This window comes from Neolamprologus multifasciatus, chromosome 18 (assembly GCF_963576455.1).
Source record: "Neolamprologus multifasciatus chromosome 18, fNeoMul1.2, whole genome shotgun sequence".
Taxonomy (NCBI): domain Eukaryota; kingdom Metazoa; phylum Chordata; class Actinopteri; order Cichliformes; family Cichlidae; genus Neolamprologus; species Neolamprologus multifasciatus.
Genome location: NC_140456.1, coordinates 3,499,457 through 3,526,065, shown reverse-complemented (window position 1 = coordinate 3,526,065; position 26,609 = coordinate 3,499,457). Strand labels below are relative to the sequence as shown.

The window sequence follows — 26,609 nt, the reverse complement described above, 5'->3', positions numbered from 1 at the left end:
GAAGTTGGCTTTATCAATCTCTGCTTCAGTGCAAAGCTGACCTGCATCAGTTCATTCAAGCGAAAGCCTCCGAGGTCCTTTTAAACCCACAAGGTTAATATGACATGATGAAAAATGAGCTCTCTGACCACTGACCTTAATATACTATTAATATGCCACTCACAGCCCAGCCAGTAGGTCAAAGCTGCAGTAATGGCTGCTTGAGGAATGCCTGGAGGAAGAAAAAAGAAAAGAAACCCATCGGAACAAATAGATGCGGCTGTAATGAATTAATGTCAGGCTGCATCCCACCGTTAATATCCGTAAGTGTTGTAGCTTGAGAAATGGTCATTGATCTGAGCGATGCTGGTAAGGGCCTCTGGTGAACAAGCCGTGTGTTTTCTTTGATGTATGACCTGTTGGGATAAAAGGCCAAACTGAGGCCTGAAAACAAGAATTTTTGGATGATAGGAAAGATGACACATGGACCATGAAATGGATAGAAGATTAATATTGGATAGACAGCTCCAATATTGAACCGAAAGCAGATAGTTTCTCTCCGTTCCTGAAAAGAGTCTGAGGTTTAATTTATCACTGGTACTACAGAGAGTAGCCAAAATGATAAGAACATGAGACAAGATATGAATGTCAAGTAGCGAGTATAGCTCCAGGTTTTGTTTGCTGCTTTTGCATTACCATGTGCAGGGTTTGCAGAGTGATTGTGAAACACAAGTTCATATCGTGAACCTTTTACAAAGAAGGAGAGAAAAGTGCTCTATCAGTTTCATTATCTGCAACCACAGACTAATGGATAAAGTCACTTTGTACATGAACATAGCTTCCAGGTTTGAATACTAAAACCTGTTTGCCTTAAGGGAAGACTCCATGGGCTATACAACTTTTATCCAGACGAATAAAAGTCTATCAAACAATAGCTCTTTGGCTGCGATCTCAGTAAACATTTTCCTGTTGCAATATTGGCTCAGTCATCGTTTTTGAATCATATAAATGAAACGTAATGGTATATTTTTTAGTAAAAGTAAATTATGGTCATTACTCGAATCAGAAAGGAAGATTTTCCAGGGTTTGCTGAAAAGGCACAAGTTGTTAGCTAATGAGCATGCCGTCATTGGTGCAGCCAACGATCCAATCATCAATCATTGCATGGGCGACCATGGCTCAGGGGGTTGGGAAGCGTATCTGTAACCTGAAGGTTGCCGGTTTGATCCCTGGGCTCTCTGTCCTGGTCGTTGTGTCCCTGGGCAAGACACTTTACCCTACCGCCTACTGGTGTTGGCCAGAGGGGCCGATGGTGCGATATGGCAGCCTCGCTTCTGTCAGTCTGCCCCAGGGCAGCTGTGGCTACAACTGTAGCCTCCACCAGTGTGTGAATGCGAGAGTGAATGAATAGTGGAATTGTAAAGTGCTATATAAATCCAATCCATTATTATTGCCAACTTTTGGATGACATCAGATACACTGATCTTTCGGACTGTCTTTGAAATCTCTCGGTGGTCAGTGAGTCCTTGAGATGTCAGTGGAACAGATATGACTTGTTTTTGCAAACACAGGAGTTGACCCCTGCTGGTGAGTAATTCGATTTGTGTTAGATTTGAGGTCGGATGCAGAAGCGTGTTCAAATTTGGGGCTTTTTACCTGTTGCTAAGCAGTCAGTAGGCTGTGGGCCTCTTGCCTCAACATCAAATAGGCAACATCATTAGGGAATGATGTTATGCCATCATGTGGCATCTCTTACCAATGATGTCACAGAATGATATTTCAGAGATTGGAAATGTTTCATTACTCATGCATAACTAACCAAGAAAATTAAAGGTGATGTCACACAACTACAAAGAAGAGGTGTATTAGAGTTTATGCACTGATCCTCACATTTGTTTTTGCTGATGCTAACATGCCTAAAGATGCCGTGTAATAACAGATATCTAAGCAGATGTTTGAGGATGTAAAGTCCTAATAAACAGGACGGAATCACCAAAATTGTGTGTGCCTGGTGCACCAGTGAGGACTGCACAAGTAATGAAAAAGGTCTCAAAGTTTTATCATACTTTATAGCTTGGTAGGATGAAACTTTGGATATAGCATTTAAAGTCAATGCTCCAGCAAAAACTGTAGTATTTTAGCACAGGTGTCAGCAGTTGCTCCTAGAATTTGCACTCGGTCTAAGCTGCTTTAGACTGAAATGCCTGCAAATGGTATTTACGTTTAATCAGACCTTTAACTTCTTCAGACTCTTCCCCATTTACCTTGGAGACGGGTGATAAAACTCAAAAAAGTGACAAAGGACCTCAAGCTGCCCATGGCATGGAAGTGACAGTAAATAAACAGTTGCTGTTGTGCGTGGCCCTCGATGTAAAATGAATTTGACAGCTCTGGTCTAAACTGTATTTGTGTATTTGTGTCAGTTTGTCCCCTAAAATTTCTCTCTGTTTACGTTTGACCTTTGCCATCTCTCTGGTCTCCAGGGGGACTTGTTGAACCCATGCAGGTGTGACGGCTCAGTGCGGTATACCCACCAGCAGTGCCTGCTGAAGTGGATCAGCGAACGGGGCTGCTGGACCTGCGAGCTGTGCTGCTACCGTTTCCAGGTGATCGCCATCAATCTGAAGAGACCATGGCAGGTATAATACTGCTGAAAGGCAGAGTATTCACCCTCTGCTGAAGGTTGCCTCACTTTCACACTTAACTGTTCTCTCTTTATTATGGTAGCAGTAACAACTTTTAAAATAACTCAGTAGAGAAATGCATAATTAAAGCCATGAAAGGTCCAACCATGGATTATTTAACAAACAGATTAAATGAAGTTGAGTTATTTTTCTAGGCTTTTGTTTGGTTTTGTTGTTTAGTGTCTTTAAAACTTTTAAATTTAACACACACAACTCAAAGCGGTTTAAGAGGCTTTTAAGAAAGGCACTAACTGTTTGTGAGTCAGTTACTTGTTATGAAAAATAATACAAAGTCCTCCAAATGGAATAACAAAATAGATTTTTTTGCCTTTTCTAAACTTCCACCTCTATGATTAAGGTTTGGGTAGATTTGTACAACTAAAACTGCTTAGTAAGGTTCAGGAAAGTGGCAGTCGTTATATACAATGGAGATATGGAATATGTTAGCTGACCACATAAATAAATATTACACTCTGACTGCATAAATTTTGTGTTGTGACATTTTAAATAAATTTTGACATGTATTTGTGAAAGGGCTGTCAGTGGGGCAGTGCTTAGGACTTGCCTGGGTTTAAACCTGCTGGAGGGTGTGGCGTTTGCATGTTCTCCCTGTGCCTGTGTGGCTTCTCTCCAAGTACTGTAGTTTCTTCCTCAGTCCAAAGGACATACATGTTAATTGGTTATTCTTTTTATGGCCTGAGGTGTGAATATAAGTATAAATGGTCGCCTGTTTCTCTGTGTTTGCCCTGCCAACTTTTCCACGGTACCCTGCTCTATGCTTAGTGTAGGCTGGATAAGCTAGTAGCGTAGGAGAGCAGAGTGCTGTTTCATTATGTGAATTTTCCTTTTTTTCATTCTTGGTCAAGTACTTCCACCAATTATTTTGGTTTTCCTGAATTCATTTTTTTAGGGGCAACAATGACACAACCGCCAAAGCAAGAGAGACGCTTTGTCCCTCCTCATCTTTTCTGATGGTTTCACTAGTTTTAGCATTTGGCTAGGTCAGTGTCACTACTTAATAGCTTGCTTAAAGGGGAATCATATGATTTTGAGGGTTTTCTCTGTTTTCTTTATATTATTGGTGAGGAAAGGTCTCGAACTCCAGTCCTTGAGGTCCAGTGTCCTGAAACTTTTCCATGTGTCCCTGTTGCCACCTCAGCATGCATTCAAGTTCTATAGTCTTGCTAATAACCTACAAATCGTCTTCAGGTGTGTTGCAGCAAGGACATATGGAAAAGTTTCAGGACAGCGGCCCTTGAGGACTTGAGTTCGAGACCCCTGTAGAGTCTTCGCCTTACAATTTAAAGTGCCTTGAGTCAACTGGCAATGCCTGGGCCCTGTAGAGGTTGCACAGGTAGGCATTTGCGAATGCCAATTGAATACTAGAGTTGGTAAATGTGCTTTTTACAGATGAAAGCAGGTTCAGTGTGAGCATATGTGACAGACATAAAAAGGATCTGGAGAAGCCATGGACAATGTTATGCTCAAACAGCAACCTGACTGCCATGAAAACCTTAGACCCAGTGTCAGACCTCGTGCGGGTGCAGTGAGTCCTGGGTTCTTTCTGTCGTTCGACAATGCCCGGCCTCATGTTAATAAAACTGTTAGGTTAGGGTAAGAAAAAGAACACGATACGGGTCAAAATACAAAGGTTGTTAGTTTTCTAAACTCCATATTCTTTCCCCTGGAGACTCTTGACAACATATGTGCTGCATGCACAAAAGTATACTTCCTTATGAGTTTCAAAGTCATTCTTAACGTCTTGTTAAAAAAATATGGCCAAATTCCTATTCATGAACTGAACAAATAGAATATTTCACATTGGTTTTTCATGGTTTTCTGTGGCAGAGGTAAAAACCACATAAAAGGTGGTTTCTGATTTATTTTAACTGTCTAATAAGGTCATTCCACTTCACTCATTTCTACATGAGATTCTTCAGTCTTCATACTTGCAAACTGTGTGGAAAGGACAGAGTACATAAAAAAAACTGATGTTTCAGGGTCATTTCGATGACTGTTATTTTTAATATACAATTTTGAGCTAAAGATCCCGTCATGTTTTTTTTTTATCTTTTTTACCCCATTAACGTTGAAACAGCAGCTGTTTTGGAGACCTTCAGCAGTCCTTTGCTGCTCTGCATGATTATACCAAACATTATGGAGTAACTGATGATTTTTTTGGTAACTGCCAATTCAGTGCACATGGATATGATTGAAAAAGCGAGTGCTCTTTTTTCCAAAACTAAATGCTCTCTGCAAATTTGTAGTTTTAAGAGGCTAAAAATGACACATGCCACCAAACTGCAGCCATTTGTTTCCTGTCCGCCGTTTTTTAACTGCTTTTTACTACCGTCGAGGTCACAATTTGCCCCCACCAAGCGTGCTCTCTAAATTATTATGGGGGCATTAACTAGAAATAGTTTTTACAGTCACTGATGTTATCGACCATCAGTTGGATTTATGCTCAGAAATATTCACAGCTTCTCAGTTGGAGTAAAAACAGCCTCACGGAGCCAAACTGGTAAAAAGCCATTTCACTGGCAAGCTGACAACAGATAAACCCACCTGCGTCTGTTAGAGCTGCTCTTGTAAAATGTTGGCTTAAAGTCATATTTAGAACCCAAATGTGGAAGTGCACTTATCCTATGATGATGATGCACACTTTTCTCCTTACTGACGTTTAAATAAGAGCCTCTAATTGCAGTTCAGTGACTCATTGTGCACAGAAAGTAGAAATAAGTGGATGAATCTTGACCTTTTTCAAAGTAGGATTTAACCCTTCAGATGCAGAGTTGTTTTGCAAAGACTTTAGATCATAAACCAGAGGGTTTTTTAGCAGCAGTTACACAGCTTCAACCACAATGACACATCAGATCCATAGCTGGAAATACACAATGCTGCAGTCAGGGCTGAAATAACAGAGAAGGTCAATGCAAACGTATAATGTCGGTATTCTTAAACCAAGAATATAAAAGAACTGGAGTACCTGTTACAGCAAAAAGGCAATTTGGTTTGAAGGGTGCACCCTGGTTTGATCTGGTGTAATCTGTCTCGGGCCTGCCGTGATTAAGCAGTTAAAAAATTGGATGGACGGTTTTAAATATGACAATGATGTAGTCGCTGAAGTCAATAATAAGTAATGTAGCCTCACCAGACAGACGCACATAATTAACATTTCTTGCTTAGTTGAATCTCAGTATCCAGTTGAAATAGTAGCCCTCAAAAAGATTTACTCCAGTTACATTGCTAGAAACTTGAAAGACTTGAGCACTAGTGATGGGCTGTAATAAGCAGTTGCTCTACCACTTTAGTTCTTAGACTGAAACATGTCAGCATATATTTGATGAGCTTGACATTAAAATGTCAAAATTTACAGCAGAACTGAACACAGCATGGTGCAAAAATGCTTTTGATTTTCCCTTTTATAGAAACATCCATCCATTCGCTTCGCTTATCCTTTTCAGGGTTGCAGCTGGAGCCTATCCCAGCTGTCATAGGGCGAGAGGCGGGGTACATCCTGGACAGGTCGCCAGTCTGTCGCAGGGCTAACACAGAGAGACTGACAACCATTTGCGCTCACATTCACTCCCGCATTAACACCTATGGGCAATTTGGATTAATCAGTTAACCTATCCCCACAAGCTGCATGTCTTTGGATGGTGGGAGGAAGCCGGAGAACCCGGACAGAACCCACGCAAAACACGGGGAGAACATGCAAACTCCACACAGAAAGACCTGATGGTGGAATTGAACTCAGGACCTTCTTGCTGTGCGGCAACAGTGCTTTTTAAATAAAAACAGTACAAGGATATTTTTTAATAACCCATTTAGAGTTTGGTCTATAGTTGAAATGTGGCTGTTTTGATTGACAGATGTGCTGCTGATATGGGCGGCTGTAGCCCATTGATATCTCGTAGGCTTAATCTCTGTTTATTTGAGTCGCTGAATTGAACCTCTGAACTGTGTTTGTGCCTTTTGGAGTGTTTTCAGTGTCACTATCTGATAGATAGCACATCTTGCTGCGTGGTACAGACTATAGAAGAAGTTAATTCTCTGTATGGATGCACCTTGCTAACCACGATTGCTAGCTTTAAGAGAAAGTTTAGCACTCTGCATTTTCATGGCCTGTTTCTAATACAGAATTAAGGTACACTAGCCCTCTTTTTCATAGTTAATAAGTTATTTCCTAAAGTCTCACATAGCAACTATGAATCAATAATAAAGAGAACCTATAGATTTCAGAGTAGAAGTGGTTAAGAGAAAGCTTGGTTAACAAACGGATGGTGTGACATGTGTAACCAGTATCCAGTGACAGCTGTGATCTTTCTGAATTATAGAAATCTATAACTGAGATATTTTTTCCTCTACTGCTCTTTTTTTTTGCTCAGCTAAACTTAAAGAAAATGTCTCTTCTCTTAAAGTAATCAAGTACAGAATTTATTTTGATGAAAACAGAGACAGCGATGGCTGCTTTTGGTAGCTTGAGATGGATGCGGCGTTGAGTATGAACCTGCTGTGCGTTTCTGGTGCCACTTCACGTCACCGCTGTCATTTTGGAGCATCAGGATTCCTGCAGTCATCTTTTCTTTCAAAAGCCCGAACAGACAGAGACTCCTGCGGCTTAAAATATCTGCATTCTGGATCGTTTCTCTCACTGAAGAACATTCAGGCCTTTTCATATCTGCTCGCTCCAGATGGGAGTTGAGTCACTGGCAGACTGAACAAACACACAGTTGAGGCTCAGCAGAGCTTTAGTTTCTGTCCACAAAGTCCGCCTTAAGTCTTTTCTTCTGAAATGAGCACCGCGCAGCTCCAGTCATCTGCTCGTTGTCAACAATCTTCTGTTTCCAAGTATTTTTATTCAAAAGTTTATTCTGTACTTTCTGGTATCTCCCTCTCCATTCTCCTATTTTCTGTTTTCTTATTGTTATTGATTGAGCTCCAACGCAGAGATTTCTTATCTCCATAGCTTTCCCTCCTTTTGTCCTCCTTTTTACTTTCTTCATGGCCTCCTTCCACTGCTTCTTGGCCGTCCTCATCTCCTTTTTGGAGACTTTGTCATGCTTGTAGCATGTTTTTAGGGTAGTCTTGAACTGTTTGGTCATTTCTTTGTATTGTCGTCTGTCAGAGTTCCTCGTCCTGTTTTGGTTAATGTGTTTATCCAGCCATGTGTAGGTCCTTCTAGTTAGGTTGGTTATAGCCTGTTGGATAGAGGAGATGACAGGCTCTTTCACTCAGGTTTTTGTTTACATATGTATACAAAAAAAATAAAAATAAAATAAAATAAAATAAAATAAAATAAAATAAAATAAAATAAATAAATAAATATATATATATATATATATATATATATATATATATATATATATATATATATGTATATATGTGTGTGTATATATGTATATATATGTGTGTATATATGTATATATATATGTGTATATATATGTATATGTATGTATGTATATGTATATATATATGTGTATATATATGTATATATATATGTATATATATATATATATATATATATATATATATATATATAAATATAACTTAGCAGAAGTTGCATCACATTAATTACATTTTGTCCCTCTTGTGTTTTCCTTACTTTTTTTATCCTGCTCAGGAGTTTACTCCAGCTCAGTGACAGTCTTTTCGTCCCACTTTGTGTCTTCAAAGAACATAATTAGAAATCACAAATACTACCAAGAATGTTGCTACAAAGATGACTGCCTAACAACATCTACTGCAGTTTTTAACTTATTTTAAATCTTCTTACATCATTTTTTTCACTATACTCCCAGAAGGACACTTAAAGAAAACCTTTACCACCAAATTATACCTTATTATACTATATTTAGATTTTAACTTCATATGTTTTTTATCTTTACTGAGCAACATTGGTTTTCATGTTTGGTTTCTGTAATTATCTGTAATTGTATCTGTTCAATATCAAGACAGTAGTTTTCCCAACCTTTGGGATAAATAAAATCAGGCTTATTTTATTTCTCTGATAATATTTTTAAGTTTTTGCTTAAGCAAGATTTTTTAAACGCAGGAATTTTGCTTTTTACAGAGTATTTTATTCTTGTATTAGGCATGTGTTGCCTCTCTGTGCCATTCTGGACCACCCCCAGCCCTCCTTCTACTGTTAAATGGCTCTGTGGAAGTCACTTTTACATTTGCTTTTCTGCACCACCCTTATTCTCCTGTTTTAAAACTGCAACCCTTCAAACTTCACTTTAGTTTTCCATTAGCACACACAATCGGTGTACAATATTGAAATGTTAAACATCCATGAATTTTTTCGGAGTCCTTTGCAACGAGTTTTAGTCATGTCCATTATGCAGGTGCAATGAATGGAGTTAAAAACTTTATATTTTTCTTCAATGAGACAAGCTAAAGTCACCTGACTACACACCTTATTTGTATGCAAAGATGTTTTAATTAACAGGAATGTGGCACCATGTAAAAAAAATAAATAAAAGCAGGTTTATTTTGGTGCAGTTTTATTTTCTTCTAAGCACAGCTCTGACTTTAGGGTGAATAAAGAGGCCCATTTTTATTTGATACGTAGATTTTTGTGTATGTGAGCTTAAAACTGTGAAATCAGTCTAATGCTTAGTTTCCAAGATTGGACCAGATTGCGCATGCACAGGGTGCAGTCCTAAAGTCCCAAGTTATGTAAAAATGCCCTCTGAGATCAAACCCCATGCATGAACACAAGCTATTTCAAACGTGCAGCCGATTTGAAAGCAGTTAAAATTTAAAAAGATGCAAAATGACAAATTTAAAGCAAAAACTGCAAAGTAGCACAGTACAGTGCGACACTGTTATGCATGTTTGAATCTGATGCATAATAATGCATATTTAAGGTCACTTTTAGCAGGTCTGTCTTGTGAGCCTCCCCTCATCACTGCACTGTTATCATTCGAAGCTGCTTTGTTATACTTAATAAAAGTAGTTATATACAGCAAGTTAGTGAGTGGAGTGTTTGAGTGTTTACCATCTCGGTGGAGGGCGGGTTTTCTGCGCTCGTCTCTTTTCTTAACTGATAGTGGTATAATAAAAGGAAGGCTAATAAAACTCTGTGTACAACAACCAGACAACTTAAAATCTTTCGAGGTGTTTTCGCGGCTCCGTTTTGTGGCTTCTCGTTTCGAACAGAACATGACGTCACGTTTCTCTGCTGTATGAAAATATTCTATTTCTTTGTTGGCATCATTTAAAAATCACACGAGGCTGTATAAACTTGTTGTTGGTGAACTGTTCAAAGCTACTGCTGCTTAAAACATAGTGTTGTCTAATATAAAAGCACAATTTAGCGGATAATGGTTTCTCTTCGTGTTTTTGGTCCTCGCAGGATGATTTTGTGCAATTCCGCCTCTGTTATCGCCAATAAAACGAGTGTAGTAATTATCCCTGCGCTCAGTGGCGGACTGTGGGGAGTTTTCTGGTGGTATGAATAGTTGTATTGACCCGCAATAATATAGAAACCGGATATGAGCTGAAAGAACTGCCAGAGTTCACCAATCACATACTGGATAATCGCTCTGCCTGCTGCAGTGTCCACGGGGTTTATGCTTGCTGGCGTCATGCTTATGTATAAATAAACTTTAGACGTGTTTCTTGGCGAAATGGACGGACAGAAGACTGAGAGGGGGGATAAAACAAGGTGATCCTTAACACAGATACAACTAAATGTATTCTAAGGCAGCGGTCCCCAACCCCCGGGCCTCGGACCGGTACGGTCCGTGAGTCGTCTGGTACCGGGCCGCGAAGTTGAGGCTCAGGTGTGAAATGTATAGTTTTCAGGGTTTTTATCGTTTTTCAGCGTTATTTTGTTATCGTTTTTATCGTTTACTCGGTTTTCCTTGGTCTTTTCACGTGTGTTATGAATAAATTTTCTTTTTTTCGGTACCGGTACTAGTTTTATTTTGTTGTATTTATCCGCGACACCTTAAAGGCCGGTCCATGAAAATATTGTCGGGCATAAACCGGTCCGTGGTGCAAAAAAGGTTGGACCGCTGATCTAAGAGACCAAGTCATTGAAGCCAACACACACGCACTTCGCTCCAGCTCATCTCAACCTGCAGTGAAACGTGTATGATTAGTGTATTCCTATTGATTCTTTTGTTTTTACAGAGTGCTCATCACCATAACATACCTTGAAAACTCAGCTTTCAGTGATCCACTGTGTTATTTCCAGTTTTTAAAGAAAAGAAAAATAAAAAATCCGAATCACCTTCCTCCCAGACAAGATAGTGGGCACAATTATGTCTAGTACCTGTTACCAGGATTATTTAAATGAGGTGACAGAAAAACCGATGTGTTCTGCTTACAACCAGACTGTTTATGCTTCGATGTATGGTAGATATAGAAAACAATGTCTTTTAGGGAATGGTAAGAGGTGGACACTGTAAGACATTTAAGGGGGAGTCATTTTGCCCAAACTAAAAAAAATATATATATTTTTAGCACAATTAACAACTTATTATATTGTTTAATATTATTTAGATATACAGTTTGTTGTAGTGTAGACAGATGAGTGAGAAGAACTCGCTTCACTGGCAAACAAGGGCGATCGTGGCTCAAGAGTTGGGAGTTCGCCTTGTAATTGGAAGGTTGCCGGTTCGAGCCCCGGCTTGGACAGCCTCGGTCGTTGTGTCCTTGGGCAAGACACTTCACCCGTTGCCTACTGGTGGTGGTCAGAGGGCCCGGTGGCGCCAGTGTCCGCCTCTGTCAGTGCGCCCAGGGTGGCTGTGGCTACAATGTAGCTGCCATCACCAGTGTGTAATGGGTGGATGACTGGATATGTAAAGCGCCTTGGGGTCCTTAGATAAATACAGGCCATTTACCACTACGGTTTACTGGTTGAGCTCCAGTCCCACCCTCACACTGAACTTTGAGCAGTGACCAAGAGATGATATCATCACAGGGAGGGCGGGGCTTCTCTGATTAGGCTGCTGCTTTCTGAAAATGGACGGATTGATTGACAGATGCATGGAATTGATGGATATAATATATTCTATATATATATCTATAGATATACACAGTATCATGTCAGTGTGACAAGGCAGTCCAAGTCCTATTTTTATGATTAAAAACAATGTTGGACTTATTAATGCATTATTGAATATATTATATATTATAAGAATAGAATATAGATCTATCTATCTATCTATAACATTGTTTTTAATCATAAAAATGGGACTTGGACTGCCTTGTCACACTGACATGATACTGTGGAAAGGCCCTCTTTCATTTATGTATTTGATTAACACAGGTCGGGCATCCGAATTTTGTGGTGCTGCAGATTGATCCGACATGGAGCAAAAATACTGTTTTGATTAGGCTGTCGTGACAAAAGAATTTCCCACGGGATAAATAAAGATCTTACTTTATCTTAACTCGTGCTAAAATATAAACAAAGTCTTTATTTAAAGTGTGTATTTAATGTATTGCCTCTGTTCTTTGTGCAGTGGCAGTCCATCACCATTACCCTGGTGGAGAAGGTGCAGATCATTGCGGTGTTCCTGGGCTCTCTCTTCCTTGTAGCCAGCATCTCCTGGCTGCTCTGGTCGGCGCTCAGCCCTCAGGCCAATGGCAGCGTCAGGATGTCCTCTTCCAGATCTGCTACGGCATGTATGGCTTCATGGACCTGGTCTGTGTAGGTGAGAATGGGCATGCAGCTGCACACCAAACACCTGTGCTTTGTTGATGTGGCTGACTCTCTGTCATGGCAATGTGTAACTTTTAGGAAATTCCCTGAAACTCAGATGTGGATGTATCTGACTTTTTGACAAAAGCATGACACCACAAGGCAACAATTCTAGTTTCAAGCAGAGCATTTGATCTCAAATGTACATGTATAACAAAAATTCCTAAACATAGGCCTAAATTTCAGTGCTTAAAGTCAGTGTCTTTATAAACTCATTCCTTAGATATGCTGTTAAACGTGTTTAGCTGTTCTGAGGACAGAGTGAGGGGGTGGGTGGCTGAGGGCAACAGAGCTAGAAAGAAGTACAGTCAGTACTCAGTGCTCAGGTCTCCTCTCACCTCTGCAAAGCTGGACGATCACAACGTGAAGTGAGTGTGGAAAGTCTGAGAAATGATTCCCCCTATGAGTCAGAGCTGTTGGGTTTTTGTTATCCAACCATCCAATACACACGTTGGACAGACCATAAATCCTTCCTAAGACTCCAAGATCCACTTTACACTTCACGGACAGTGTATGATCTCGGGGCAAAAAAAGTACTGCATTGTGCTTTGAGGTTATCGACTAAAGTATGAACAGCCTTGGAACCACAGTTTAGTGATCAGTTCAGTATTTTAGCAAATATTTCTTTGCCATCTGTCAAATAGGATTATAATAATATTTTTCAGTCAACATCTAATTGGTTGAAAAGTAATTCCTAACATAGGATATAATACATGCACATCCACACCAGAAAATGGGACAGGTGCTGTGCTGAAATATGAGTCGATACGTGGGGAAAAAAATAAATAACAGCTTGCACACTGGCAGATCTCTAGTTTGCTTATTTATTGCAGTCGTGTACCAAAACTTTAATAATTTTTCATGTACTGAAAAGTAATTACAAAATGAAAAGATTGCGCAGGGACTTGGTGTCTGTCTTTCTTGGACTTCTTTAGTACAAATAAAAGTTTTTATTCAATATTTCTTATATTAGCATCTCATAAACAAAAACAAAATGAAGAAATAAAAACATTTGGCTCGTGAGAAAAGGAAGACATGAAGCCATTTAAAGTCGCTAAGAGAGATTCAAAATGACGTGTCTTGCTGTGGAGACACATGAGTCAATGAATGAGTGTCAGGTACGTATACATGAGCGTATATGCCCGCAGGTCTGATTAATATGATTATAAAATTGGTCAATCAACACCAGTGTTGGTCAAGTTACTTGAAAAAAGTAATCAGTAACTAATTAACGATTACTTCCCCAAAAGTAATCCCGTTACTTTACTGATTACTTATTTTCAAAAGTAATTAATTACTTAGTTTACTTTTAAAAAACACGATTTACAACCTGAATAGGTGATAAAGTGATAGATCTTTCAGCCAATTCTACTTTATTCTGCATAATCATCATACAAAATTGTAATCAAATGGAAAGTCTCTTTTAAAACTTGTTTTATTAGTTTTAATCTTTTAACTTTATGCATCAAGCAAAAATTTAATTATCTGCAAACATTCTCTGACTGGAAGAAATTAGTTTAACATGTTAAACCTATTTCTGCACATTCCAGCACATAAAATAGAATATTTTGTGTGTTTACACTCAGTCTTTCAAATAGATGCAAGTAAAACACAGCAGAAAATAAATAAAGTCAAAGACTAGCGGCCTGTTGCTCTATTTTCACCTGTAAAGCAGGAGTGGGGTAGGCGGAGGTTTACCCTGGTGCAGGTGTGCAGCGGTCAGTGGAAGAATCCGCGAGTTTCTCTGTGAGTTTCCCATTACGTCGTAGCTACTCGGTGCTTGTTTGGAAGTTTAGGGGTTTTTTCGCTGTAAAAAGAAGTTTTCTTCCCACGCACAACGGACACTAAAGTTTTTGTCACTTTTTATGGAATCAAACTCAAAGTAAGGTCAGTACTTCCACGCTTTAAACGCTGCACGCTCATACTCTCTCTGCACTCGATATATGATCCATTGTTGATCTGCACACAGCTGTTGTCACGAACGTGGCACTCGCTTACGTCACCGTCATGAGACATTCTCGTTTTAGTAACGCAGTAACGCAGAGTTCCTACGGGAAAGTAACGGTAATCTAATTACTGTTTTTGCAATAGTAATCCCTTACTTTACTCGTTAACTGAAAAAAGTAATCAGAATACAGTAACGCGTTTACTGCCCATCTCTGCTCAACACTGGTGTGTGTCATGGACAATCGGTGGTTGGCAGAGAAGTCCAACAATAGAAGACCGCTTAGGTTCAGATCAGGCAGGCTGTTGAAGTTTCCCAGTAGCTTAATGGAGTCATCCAAGAGCCTTCTTCAGTTACCAGTTCAGTCCAGTTGTCTCCTTTTTTCAAGCCCTTAAGACTACGGTGATCTGGATGACAGAGAACGAACACAGACACATGAATGGGTTGTTTAAATGATCGTTCTTGCTCTGTTGTACGTTGAAACTGTGTCATCATGTGTTTATATACGATGCAGTTTTTTGCCATCATACTTGTGTCAGTTTTGACTGGTGAGATCATGTCGATGCTCCACCCTTGTGTTCTGGACATAAATGACTGTAAAATCTTTTTAGCAGTCAGTGCTACAAATTAGTTTCACAAATATGAAAGGTTTCTAAGATTAGCACTCTAAAAGTTCATCTCTCAGAATAATGGTGGAGCTTTTTATAATTTATGGTGCCAAGAAAATAATGCACTACTGTGTTTTTGAGTCATCCACAGTCAGTTTCATGCTATCCCATAATAGTACTGAGCATATCCAAAGGAGTATTTCTCTTCAGTCTTGTGTTGTAGCCATGTTAGCAGACTGAACCTTTCCAACACTGATTTCTTGACAACAGCGAGCGGTTGTCAAGAAATGTCACAGCCACCTTAGGTTGGGTTACACAATAAATCACTAGAAAAAACAACAACATAAAATACCACCTTCTGAACAGACAGTACAAACACTAAAAATGTTTTTATGTATTTTTCCAATTTAGGGAGGCAGGGTATCCCTAAATTTGTCACTCATCTACCACTCCACTGTTTTTGTTTGTCAGTGGAGCATACAGAAACTGCATTTCCCTTCAGATTTCCTCTAACCCAGCGGTCCCCAACTCCCGGGCCTCGGACCGGTACCGGTCCGTGAGTCGTTTGGTACCGGGCCATGAGAGTTGAGGCTCAGGTGTGAAATGTATAGTTTTCAGGGTTTTTATCAGTTTTCAGCGTTATTTTGTTATCGTTTTTATCGTTAACTCGGTTTTTCTGGGTCTTTTCACATGTGTTATGAATAAATTTTCTTTTTTTCGGTACCGGTACTAGTTTTATTTTGTTGCATTTATCCGCAACACCTTAAAGGCCGGTCCATGAAAATATTGTCAGGCATAAACTGGTCCGTGGCACAAAAAAGGTTGGAGACCGCTGCTCTAACATGCATATAAAAAGCCACGTTCGCAGTGTTGCCAACTCCTCAGTAAGGAAAATCGCTATTGGTTGTCCTAAAAGTCGCTAGAAGTCGCTAAATGACGTCATCACCTAATTTGCATAATTGGCCATGCTAATGTAATTGTAACCTACGTTGTTGGAGAGAGAAATAACATCGTGGAAGAGACATAAAGTGAGTAAAAACGTCCTAAATGCATTTAGAATTTATTTAGAACTACAAATTAAATTTATTTTAGCAATTATTGTTTTTTTAATGTCACAATTCCAACCCTGCTCCTTTACCCGGGCTTGGACCGGCAAAAGTGACCCGAAATAGGCACTCTGGTGGAGTTACTTTGTGTGTGTGTGTTTATAAGTAGTTTTAAACCTGATCCACAAAACAGCATAAGAGTAAAAGAAGAACTGACTGCGTTACAGCACCCGCTGCTTGTTGAGAGTAAAAGCGATATGCGCTTTCACGTCTTTTTTTAGGGGGTCTGAAAACTCGCTAAATATAGCGACAAAGTCGCTAAGTTGGCAACACTGCACATTCGGCCTTTAAAATCAACAAATGCTTTGGTGTTACTCTAGATCCACACACAAAAATAAAACAGCTTTCTCAGCAAATAGTTTATAGATGTTGTTGGAAGAGAAGGAGAGAAGGGCAGCTTTAAAGCGAGGAAAGATGAAATATGTAAGAGGAAACAAAAAGACAAAATACTTGCAAAATATTTTATATCTGTCTGTGCAGGTTAACAGTCATCCAGGTCGTGGTAGTTCTATGTGCTCAAGTTGAAGGCAAGCGGACTACTTTTTAAGTTGGTGAAGACATTTAAGAATTCCTTACGTTGGCTCACGTGACCATAATGGCTCACATGATTACCAGGTAGATCGACAGCACTCAGGACAGTCAGCAAGGCACCAACACCACTGCAGTTTGAATATGTGGGATTTCCCATCAGCTGCTAGAGCTTTCAGATGAGAGGTGAAAGGTCTTCAACAACTTGAAAAAGAAATCGACTCAACTCAAGCACTTAGAAAACCTTACAGTGAAGATTTCCTGAAAGTTGGTCATGACAAACTGCCTAAAATCAAAATTCCTATAAACGTGTCAATTGTTGTCATCATAACAGGCTTGATCATCCACGAGGGGGCAGCAGTGTACAACGTGTTTATGCGCTGGCGAGCAGTGAACCTCCACTGGGATGTTCAAAGCTATGACAAGACCAAGGACATGGAGGAGACGAGCACTGGTCACTCTTCACTGGCCCCCAGGACACTTTGGTTGCCTTTGGCCACTTTTGGGCCCAGCGGCCCCTTACACCCGACCCAGCTGGGATCACATCCGTGGACTTGCCTGTGTTTGGCACCCTTTTGCCACAGAATGGTACCCCGAAACAACCTCAGCCAGGACAGTGATTCGGGAGAGGTTGTCATTCGTGTGACATCGGTATAAACTCCAAGCAGTATTTGTGCAGAGACGAGGCATCTGACGGGTTACATCTGGGAGTTACAGTCTGAGCTGTGCTGCAAAGTTGGTTTTTTTGCAGATTTTTTCTGTGACTTAATACTTTTAATTATTTGAACTGTGTGTGCTGTCTGGGGCTGGTCCTCAAACCAATCTAATACCTTCAGTAACTCACATTTTTGTGTTGGTGCCTTTGTTTTTACTCTGAGATATAACACTGTTTATTTTGTGACAGAGACATGAGCCACCCTCACATAAATCTTTTTTTTTCTTTATAGTTTTCCTTTTAAACTGTTGTGCGGCACTCATGTCATGTGGAATTGAAGGAAGTGATGGAATTATCCAGATTACAAATCTAAGGCACAACATCAGACATGGCGTGGGATCACAGGGTTGCCTGTTCAAGGTTGAGGAATACTCTACACAGCCAATATCCTCTCGGTCTCTCTCGCTGTCATATATCTCTGCTCTAATATGGCATATAGACAGTATGGTGTCATAGTCTCAAGCCACCCTTAATTTCTTTAGGTTTTGTTAGGAAAATGTGAAATAAGTGTAGCGATTTATTCAAATAAGTGCAAACATAGATGGAAATACAGGATATAAGGCAACAAAAACAAAAACAAAACATATTTTCTACAATTCTAACAAGCTTGAAAGTCAATAATTGGTTTGACATTATCAACACAACCAGAACTTTCTTAGACAAGCTTACTTACCTCTTGTAATTTCTTTAAGGAGCATTCAGCAGTAGTTCTCCAGACTTCTGTAAAAGCCATTCAAAGTTCTTCTTTGGATGTTGGCTGTCTTTTTGTTCCATTTACTCTGATGATTCAACGTTGCTTCAATAATGTTGAAGTCAAGGCTCTGGGGAGGTCAGTCCATGACTGATAATGTTGGCAGTGTGTCTGAAAATGATCAGAAGCTTTGTGGATGGCAGTCATGGTGAATTAAAATCTGATGGTAGACTTCTATACATTTAGAAAACATCCCCCAAGAACACCGGCTGAAATTCAGCCCCAAATTATGACAGAGCCTCCACCATGATTTCCAGACGGCTATAGACGCCCATGTAAATATTGAATGATTTGAAACAAACATTTTACATTTAAAACTCAATAAGAACTGATGCTTCAGTAACTAATTACCGATTACTTCCCCAAAAAGTTATCCCATTACTTTACTGATTACTTATTTTCAAAAGTAATTAATTACTTAGTTACTTTTAAAAAACACGATTTACAACCTGAATAGGTGATAAAGTGATAGATCTTTCAGCCCAATTCTACTTTTTCTGCATAATCATCATACAAAATGTAATCAAATGGAAAAGTCTCTTTTTTTAAAACTTGTTTTATTAGTTTTAATCTTTTAACTTTATGCATCAAGCAAAAAATTTAATTATCTGCAACATTCTCTGACTGGAAGAAATTAGTTTAACATTTAAACCTATTTTCTGCACATTCCAGCACATAAAATAAAATATTTTTGTGTGTTTACACTCAGTCTTTCAAATAGAAAATAGTTAAGTCAAATAGTTACTTTTAAAAAACACGATTTACAACCTGAATAGGTGATAAAGCGATAGATCTTTCAGCCCAATTCTACTGACTTTCAATCCAGTTCTTGTGTAATTTTCATTCCTCAGCCTTTTCTCCCTGTTTTTGGCTTTCAGATACTGTTCATCTGCTGTATATAGATTTTTTTCTGCAACTTATTCTTTTGTCCTCCATTTTTCTCAGTTTTCTCAAATTTTGAAGAAATTTGAGAAACAAATTGCTGAGATAGACCAAATTATCAACTAACAGCTCTTTGGAAACACCTCATTAGTGCAAAAATACTATTACTATAATAGTATCTGTACTAATACTATTTTATTCTGTGGCATCTATGGCATTATTTTATCAACAAATCAACAAAAATTGATGTGTTTTGGGAGAGGTTCCTAGTTGCAAAGTGTCTAAACTTACAATTTAAACTTGTATCTTAGATGCCTTATTAATGCTCTAATCATTCATAGGTCAGTGTAAAATGGCTCCACAACAACAACAACATTTCTCTGAAAATTTTCTGGTACAAGAACTACAGTGAAAATAGTGAATAAGCAGAAAATGTTCAAAGAAAAACTTTGAAAGACCTTACAAATACCTTACAAATATAAGGAAGTCTGGTTCCTTGGAAGCAAAATATAAAGAAAATATAAAGAAGATGAGATGATGGCCCAGATTAAACTGGGACAGCAATTTTCTTAGTTGGCTTACAGTTTGTAATTTGTACAAAATTAATACTAAAACCCGAGGATGCTGTAGTCATTAAACATCTAGAAGGATGGACGGGAAAAGAGATTCTATTTCTAATGTTTGTCAGTCTTACATGTATGCTGCCAGGCGTTGATCAGACTGAAGACAAAGTGAATTTTATGAACTTTTTTCAAGAAGCAAGTCTTCCAATATGGGAGCCATATAGGCATCACCCTCTATATTTCTTTTTCTTCTTCTTGGGTCGCTATTTTTGGACACACTGTCAGCTGCTGAAAATTAGTGTTACAATGTACTGTTATTACGAAAACATGCTAGCGTTGGCACATAAACTGAATTAAAATTAGCATTCATGCATGCTAATGTTCAGTGTATCAAGAAGCATTTAAAAGTGCTATATTGTTAATGCATCATTGCAGGACTGCTAACACAAAGGTGTTCTAGGTTCAGAAGGAATGATGTATAGCTTTTAATTTTAAGCAGGGTCTCTGAGCTTTGTAACTGTACAACCAGATGTCCTGCTTTATGTTTTATGCCAATGAAAGGATTTGACAGACAGGGATGCAGGAATTATGACACATTTCATATGAGCACAAAAACCTGATGTCAAAATGATATTGGAAAAAATGATCCAGCAAATATTTAATGCTGGTTTAAGGATGTGATTCTTGCTTTGGGTATAAGAGGTCCAAATCCCGGACGAGCCCCCATGATGTTACACTCAGTCCTAGAAGAATCATGGGTGTAGCATAAAAAGTGAAAAGAAGCATTTTCCACCAATCTAAAGGACTGAAGAGTGCCACGGCAGAATTGCACTCCAGAAAGCAGAGATTTATTTATCTATTAATGTAGACAATATCAGGGTGTGCACGAGGCCAAAGAAAAAGAAAAATGCTTCCCACACCTATGCTTCCTGGAGGGAATGTCTAAGATAATTTGTAGACATAAATAACTAGATCTCTATCCACTCTAGAAATGGCTTTCTATGCTTATCAATTCTTAGGAGGAAAGAGGAGAGAGGCCAGCCCAATAGGTCTCTAATTTAAAGGAGCTACCATCAGTCTCCCGTCCAATCACCAGGTGCCACATAGAACTCGACATAATGGGTAAGCAGAAATGGTTGGACCCAGAGATGAAGGGGCAGACACCCAATGTACATAAACACAATTTAAATTATGACATGGGGCCATAACGTGACCCCCCGATCCCCCCTTTTTAAATTTCATTGTCATTCATAACATTTCCAGTGCTGGTATAAGCTGGCAAAGTGACATCTGTTCAGCATGGCAGTGTTTGCCTCAAAGGACTGATCCTCAGATGGTTTGTGCCAGTATAAATATAGCTATTGGAAATTGTGTTTTTCCCTGTCTGTAAACCATTCTTTTGAGCTTCCATGAGCCCTGTGATGTTTGGGCCATGGGCTAATCTGTTCTTGACCTACGCGTCATTTACTTTTTTTGGTGCCTTAGGAGGCTGGGTGTCGACGTTGCAATGCGCAGCACAGAAATGACTTGAATGTGACTTTTGCTGTTGGCTGTATTTCTATTTGTTTTGACTGTAACATGGATGTAATGTATAAAGAATATTTATAGATACAAAGCTGTGCGAGTTATTTGCCTGGCGTCATATTGGTTTTGAGTATCTGCTGCGGGATGCCATGTGTGTGGCATCGTTACAAGAGATGAAGTCAAACCCCCAGTGATCAGAGGTATCGTTTTTGCTCATCTAGACCAAAGAACACTACTGCATATTGTCACAGAAATGTTATTTATGACAGCTGGGCTGGTGACATTATTGTGTGGACAGATGTGCAATCATCCTTGGGAACACTGATCAGACAGTGTAACATCAATAAACCTATAGTGGCGAAATATCAGACATTCTTCACTTAAGTACAGATACTGGTGTTGAAATAACAGCAGTCTTTACTCAAGTAAAAGTGAAAAAGTACAAGCTCAGAAATGTACTTGAAGTCAAACTAAAATTAAAAAGCAGTAACTTAACAGTGACCATGAACAGCACAGCTGCTCCGCCCCACTCCAACTTAGTGCATTGCTGTAAACTTTACCACAGTTAGCAAAATTAGCTGTGTAACAAACTACACAAACATTTTGTGTGTTAGCTGATATTGAGCTGTGAGAAATGTTGCATTTTAAATTACCTGTCACGTAAAAAAATGTTACTCTTCAGTTACATGCTGAAGAACTATGACTAACAACTAACTGACTTCTGCAACAAAAGCGCTGTTCCAGATTGCTCTAGTTAGGTATGTGTTTAATACTGATCTTATCTCTCTATCTATATAGATATATAGATACATACATATATAGCAAGCTAGCAGCTGGATAGCGTAGTGGTAAGACTACACGCCTTTGGAGTGGAAGTCGCAAGTTCGATTCAACATTTGGCTCTCACAGCTAGAGATTGACAAGGTACAACACACATGCTACGGCAAGGGGGAGACAGGACCACAGGTCAGGGGGGAGATGTTGTCATCACCCCCAACCAAGGTAAGTAAACTTTATTTATTAAGCGCTTTTCACAGACAGACAATCACAAAGCGCTGTACACAAATATTAAAATAAACAATAAAATCAATAGACATTATACACAATGTAAAAGATCAAATGTAAATAATGTAAAAAATATAAAATATGTAGATCAACAAAAGGCTTGTTTGAACAGAAGAGTTTTTAACTGTTTTTTAAAAGAATCCACAGAGTCAAGCAAACGTAATTGTAGTGGTAAACTGTTCCACAGCCTTGGTGCAACAGACTGAAAGGCTCCGCCCCCTTTCGTCTTCAGTCGTGTACGGGGAACAACTAAGAGACTCTGAGTCTGTGAGTGGAGATGACGAGCAGCAGTGTATTTTATAAGAAGCTTGGATAAGTAATCTGGGGCCATTTAATTCAATTCAATTCAATTTTATTTATATAGCGCCAAATCACAACAAATGTCGCCTCAAGGCGCTTCATAGATACAGAGAAAAGCCCAACAATCATATGACCCCCTATGAGCAAGCACTTTGGCGACAGTGGGAAGGAAAAACTCCCATTAACAGGAAGAAACCTCCGGCAGAACCAGGCTCAGGGAGGGGCGGCCATCTGCTGCGACCGGTTGGGGTGAGAGAAGGAAGACAGGATAAAGACATGCTGTGGAAGAGAGACAGAGATTAATAACAGATACGATTCAATACAGAGAGGTCTGTTAATACATAGTGAGTGAGAAAGGTGACTGGAAAGGAAAAACTCAATGCATCATGGGAATCCCCCGCAGCCTACATCTATTGCAGCATAACTAAGGGAGGATTCAGGGTCACCTGGTCCAGCCCTAACTATATGCTTTAGTGCTCTGTATGTTAAAACAAGAATTTTAAAGCGAATTCTAAACTCTATTGGGAGCCAGTGTAAAGAATATAAGATGGGAGTAATGTGAACACGCTTGGTAGAGCGAGTTAGTAGTCTGGCTGCTGCGTTTTGTATAGCTTGGAGGCGAGAAAGAGATGATTTATCCAAGCTAGTAAACAGGGAATTACAGTAATCTAAGCGTGATGACACAAATGCATGAATGAGTTTTTCAGTTCAGCTGAGAAAGATTAGGAACCAAGGTGGTGGAAGTTGAGTGTAAGAGGAAGTGACCTGACTGGTTACTGAAGTGAAGTACCCTTGAGATCAACTAAAGGATGTGAGATATATACATGGTGATGATAAGTAGAAAGGAAAAAAAGTAGCTGCTGTTGGTGAGGTGTATTTGTTTGTGGCCTTTTTTTAGGTTCTTGGATGTGTGTCCAGCAGCTTTAGCCATTGGTTGTCACGTTAACTTTCTTAAACTAAACCTTTTTTTAATATTCAGAAAAACGAAACGGTCACTTGAGACCAAAAGTGTAACGATTATTGTTAGATTCATCAGTTCAGCACAACACTAATTACAGCTAGGAGGGAACCCCCCCACAAACATTGTGTCAAAGATCCACTGTCAGATAGTTGTTTAGAGAAAAATACAAGATTTGTTAGCTTGGGAAAACTGCCATCTGATCAGGATCAGGAGAAAAAAATAGAAGGCAAAGACTTACAATATAAAGTACAGCCACATGATTAAAGTATATATAACATTGCACATATATCAAAAAAAAGAACCCACACATGAAAAAAAAGTGTACATCATATACAACAAGGCACTGTGGAGGAAACCTGCACACGCATCTTTGGATGGATCTGCCGCCCGCGGAGGTCCAGTGAAACGTTTTTAGGAATGTTACACTGCAAACAGTCCAACTGAACAAGCCATTCAAGCTAAATCGTGACAGATTACACTGAAATACAATGATTAATTCTTATATGTCATTATGTAATGGACTTTTTGAATTTGTAAGTGCTTTTTGTAGACAAGCAGCAGACAGAAAAAATATCTATTCTTATTTCACGTTTTTAAAAAATGTATTCCATATTTCCTCTTTTCTCCCCCAAAACCCTAAAAGAACAATTTACATTTTAAGTTTAGGTTGTTCTAAGGGAAAGACGGTGTTGCAGTTCACATTTTGTTGCCAGCAGATGTCAACATGGATCAGAAAGAGACGTAAAAGATTGTCTGACGTCAAATTACCCATCTGCAAATATTTTATTATACATAGCTTTTTTCTTTTTTTCTTTCCCAACAGCAAAAAAAAGAAAGAAAAAAGGTTTGGAGAAAAACATATATCATGTATATATCCAATATTGTCAACGCAACATTGTCAGTAAGACTGACGTACTCGGGTACATTTGCAAACGTTCAATTAGTCAACGATCCAGGCTGCTGCCTCACATCAGTATCTTTAATCTTATAAACAATTTACGCCTCGATTCATTAATTTTTCACTACTGACAGATTTAAAAACCCTTGAATGACGTCCATTCTGGTCAGAGTTTGCAGTGCACAAATACATTGGCAGTTAAAGGGAAATGTGTGTGGGCAGCCTTTCAGATTCTGGCTACACAGGAACGAGTGTGGCACCAATAAAGGCTAAATCTGATTGGATATCATCCTGCTTCAGTTGGAACAGGCACTTTGTATCATAAGCAAAACACAGTCACAAACGTAAAGGTACAGCTGCATCTTATTTACAGTGAACAGGAAAAGGTCAGTCCCAGAGTTTCTCAAAGCAGAGGAAAAGGCTTGTAGGCTGTAGTTGTTTTTCCTCCGTCTTCTTTGCCTTTCATTCTTTTATACATTCGGACAGCCTGTAGACACTCTTCTTTTTTTCTAATAACATACTTCCTCGCACACAGACACACACACGACACACGCACACGTTACCAACCTCTGTGAGAAATCGACCCCTTCTGCAAAAACAGTCCCTGTAGGGCCTCAGAGGTTCACCATCCGACAGAAAATTAACTGTTTCTTTTCAAAACAAGACACATCCACCTTTTAGAAGCTGCATCTGACTTCATGAAGACTAATATAAAAATATGATTGTGTTTAACCACCACCTAGTTTTCTTTGGTCTAAGAGACTGTGTTGTTATCAGAGTCTGGGGGTGAACGTCTGTCATGGTACACTTTGTACGCCTTGGGATTAACAGATTAAATGATCCTTTGTTCTGTTTTCTCTCGTCAGTCAGGAAACTTAACTAGAACCCCCTTTACTTTAATGTGGGGCAAAAATGTGCATTTGTTAGCTTATTTAAAACAAAAACTTCATATTATGTTGGCTGAACAGAGGTGGAATGTGACAAGATGATAGTCCTTCAAGCATTTTATCACTTTCTGAAAAATAGTAATTAACTCGTGGAATTTATAGGAGTAATTGATCTTAAGCCCTAAAGGATCTTAAATAAAAATAAAATAACACTGACAGCTAGCAGGCTTTGAGGGAAACCAATTAGAAGCTGCCCGCAGTTTGAGTCTTTTAAAGTCTGGTCCCTGCTCGTTATCAAATATCTGTTGATTTAGATAACGAGAAGCATTCTCATGTTGCTTTCTCAGTCAGCTTTGGACTTCTTTCTGTTTTCTTGAGTTTTATAGAACTTTCTGTGCCTACATTTGATCGTGATGAATAAGGGTGGATGTGTACTGTTTCTAAAAGAAACCAGGTCAAGATAAGTTGAGCTAGTTTACATTAAGAGCATATTACTTTTTTTCTCCAGCATTCAGAGTCAGTCTGACATGAAATGTACGAGCTGCTCTCTCCAGAGTGCAGAGGATGGGCGTCCACGCATGGCCGCACCGGCCCTGGCTGCACTCCTGCACGGGCTGCGAGGCAGAGGTGAAAGGGCGGAGTTCACCAGGTGCTACAGTGGCTGCCGTGGCTGCTGACGGACTGACAGTTGCTGTAGCGCTTCTTGACGATCATGCTGATGTAGGCCTACATCAGCTTGGCGATGTCCATCACCTGCAGAGGAGAGGAGGAGGAGTAAATGTCGGTGTTGTGCAATGACCTGCATTGAAATTATGGTTATGACTGAGTGAGGATGTACACACATTTGGGTTTCAAACACCAGCTCTCGACCTTCCACGGTGATTTTGTAGGTGTTGGATAACGGCGCTCCGAAAGAGAGTATCTGCTCATACGGGAACACCTCCAGAGGCCACGGCTCCCCTCGCTTGTACACTGATATGGCCTCCCGGCTCACACCCAACCAGAGCTCGGAGGGGAACATGCCATCCCGACACTGAAACAGCAAGCGTGGAACATCAAAATCTCCCATCATTCCCTCTAAGATCAATTTTGTTTAGAACTGGCAACAGATGACTTTAAACCAACCAAACGATCCCACGTTTCCCACCTACGGCTGTGCAGCTGTCTTTAGGGAACATAACCATCCTTTATCATGGAGAACAAAGTTTTGCTTAAACAGAAAAGGGATGTCTCTTCTCACCTCGACGTTGAACAAAGTGGATCCGTATCCCTGCCACTCCTTCACCAGCGCCATGTATTTGACCATTGCCTGTTCCTGGTTCATCCCCTGCAGCTTCTTCCACTTGTCCATCACGCTGGTTCTCACGGCCGCCGCCTCCTCCCTCATCCAGGCCTCCAGGCTGTTCTCCTCTTCAAGCTTCTGCCGACTCAGCGAGCTGCTCCTGAAACTCCGCCTCAGTGTCCCCTCCAGGAAACTCGAGCGTTTCCTCTCCCC

General features: G+C 39.6%; 2 protein-coding genes and 1 long non-coding RNA gene across 3 annotated transcripts in view; 1 reads left to right on the top strand and 2 right to left on the bottom strand.

The window, feature by feature from the left end:
- marchf11 (membrane-associated ring finger (C3HC4) 11) overlaps positions 1 to 18,720 on the top strand; it is a 37,306-nt gene extending 18,586 nt beyond the window's left edge. Inside the window, 4 exon segments of the mRNA XM_085140912.1 lie at positions 2,463 to 2,618; positions 12,143 to 12,260; positions 12,263 to 12,334; positions 16,903 to 18,720. Coding sequence (XP_084997038.1) covers positions 2,463 to 2,618; positions 12,143 to 12,260; positions 12,263 to 12,334; positions 16,903 to 17,225 — 669 coding nt within the window. The 3' untranslated portion in view covers positions 17,226 to 18,720.
- LOC146497012 (uncharacterized) lies at positions 5,506 to 10,309 on the bottom strand. The gene is made up of 3 exons (XR_014870776.1): positions 9,667 to 10,309; positions 8,269 to 8,331; positions 5,506 to 7,864 (listed from the first exon to the last, which is right to left on the bottom strand). It is a non-coding gene; the product is annotated as an uncharacterized LOC146497012 (long non-coding RNA).
- Positions 18,721 to 25,605: 6,885 nt separating the features above from the next.
- myo10 (myosin X) overlaps positions 25,606 to 26,609 on the bottom strand; it is a 165,468-nt gene continuing 164,464 nt past the window's right edge. The window contains 3 exon segments of the mRNA XM_085141052.1: positions 25,606 to 25,867; positions 25,953 to 26,147; positions 26,355 to 26,608. Of these exon segments, the coding sequence (XP_084997178.1) occupies positions 25,757 to 25,867; positions 25,953 to 26,147; positions 26,355 to 26,608 (560 nt within the window). The 3' untranslated portion in view covers positions 25,606 to 25,756.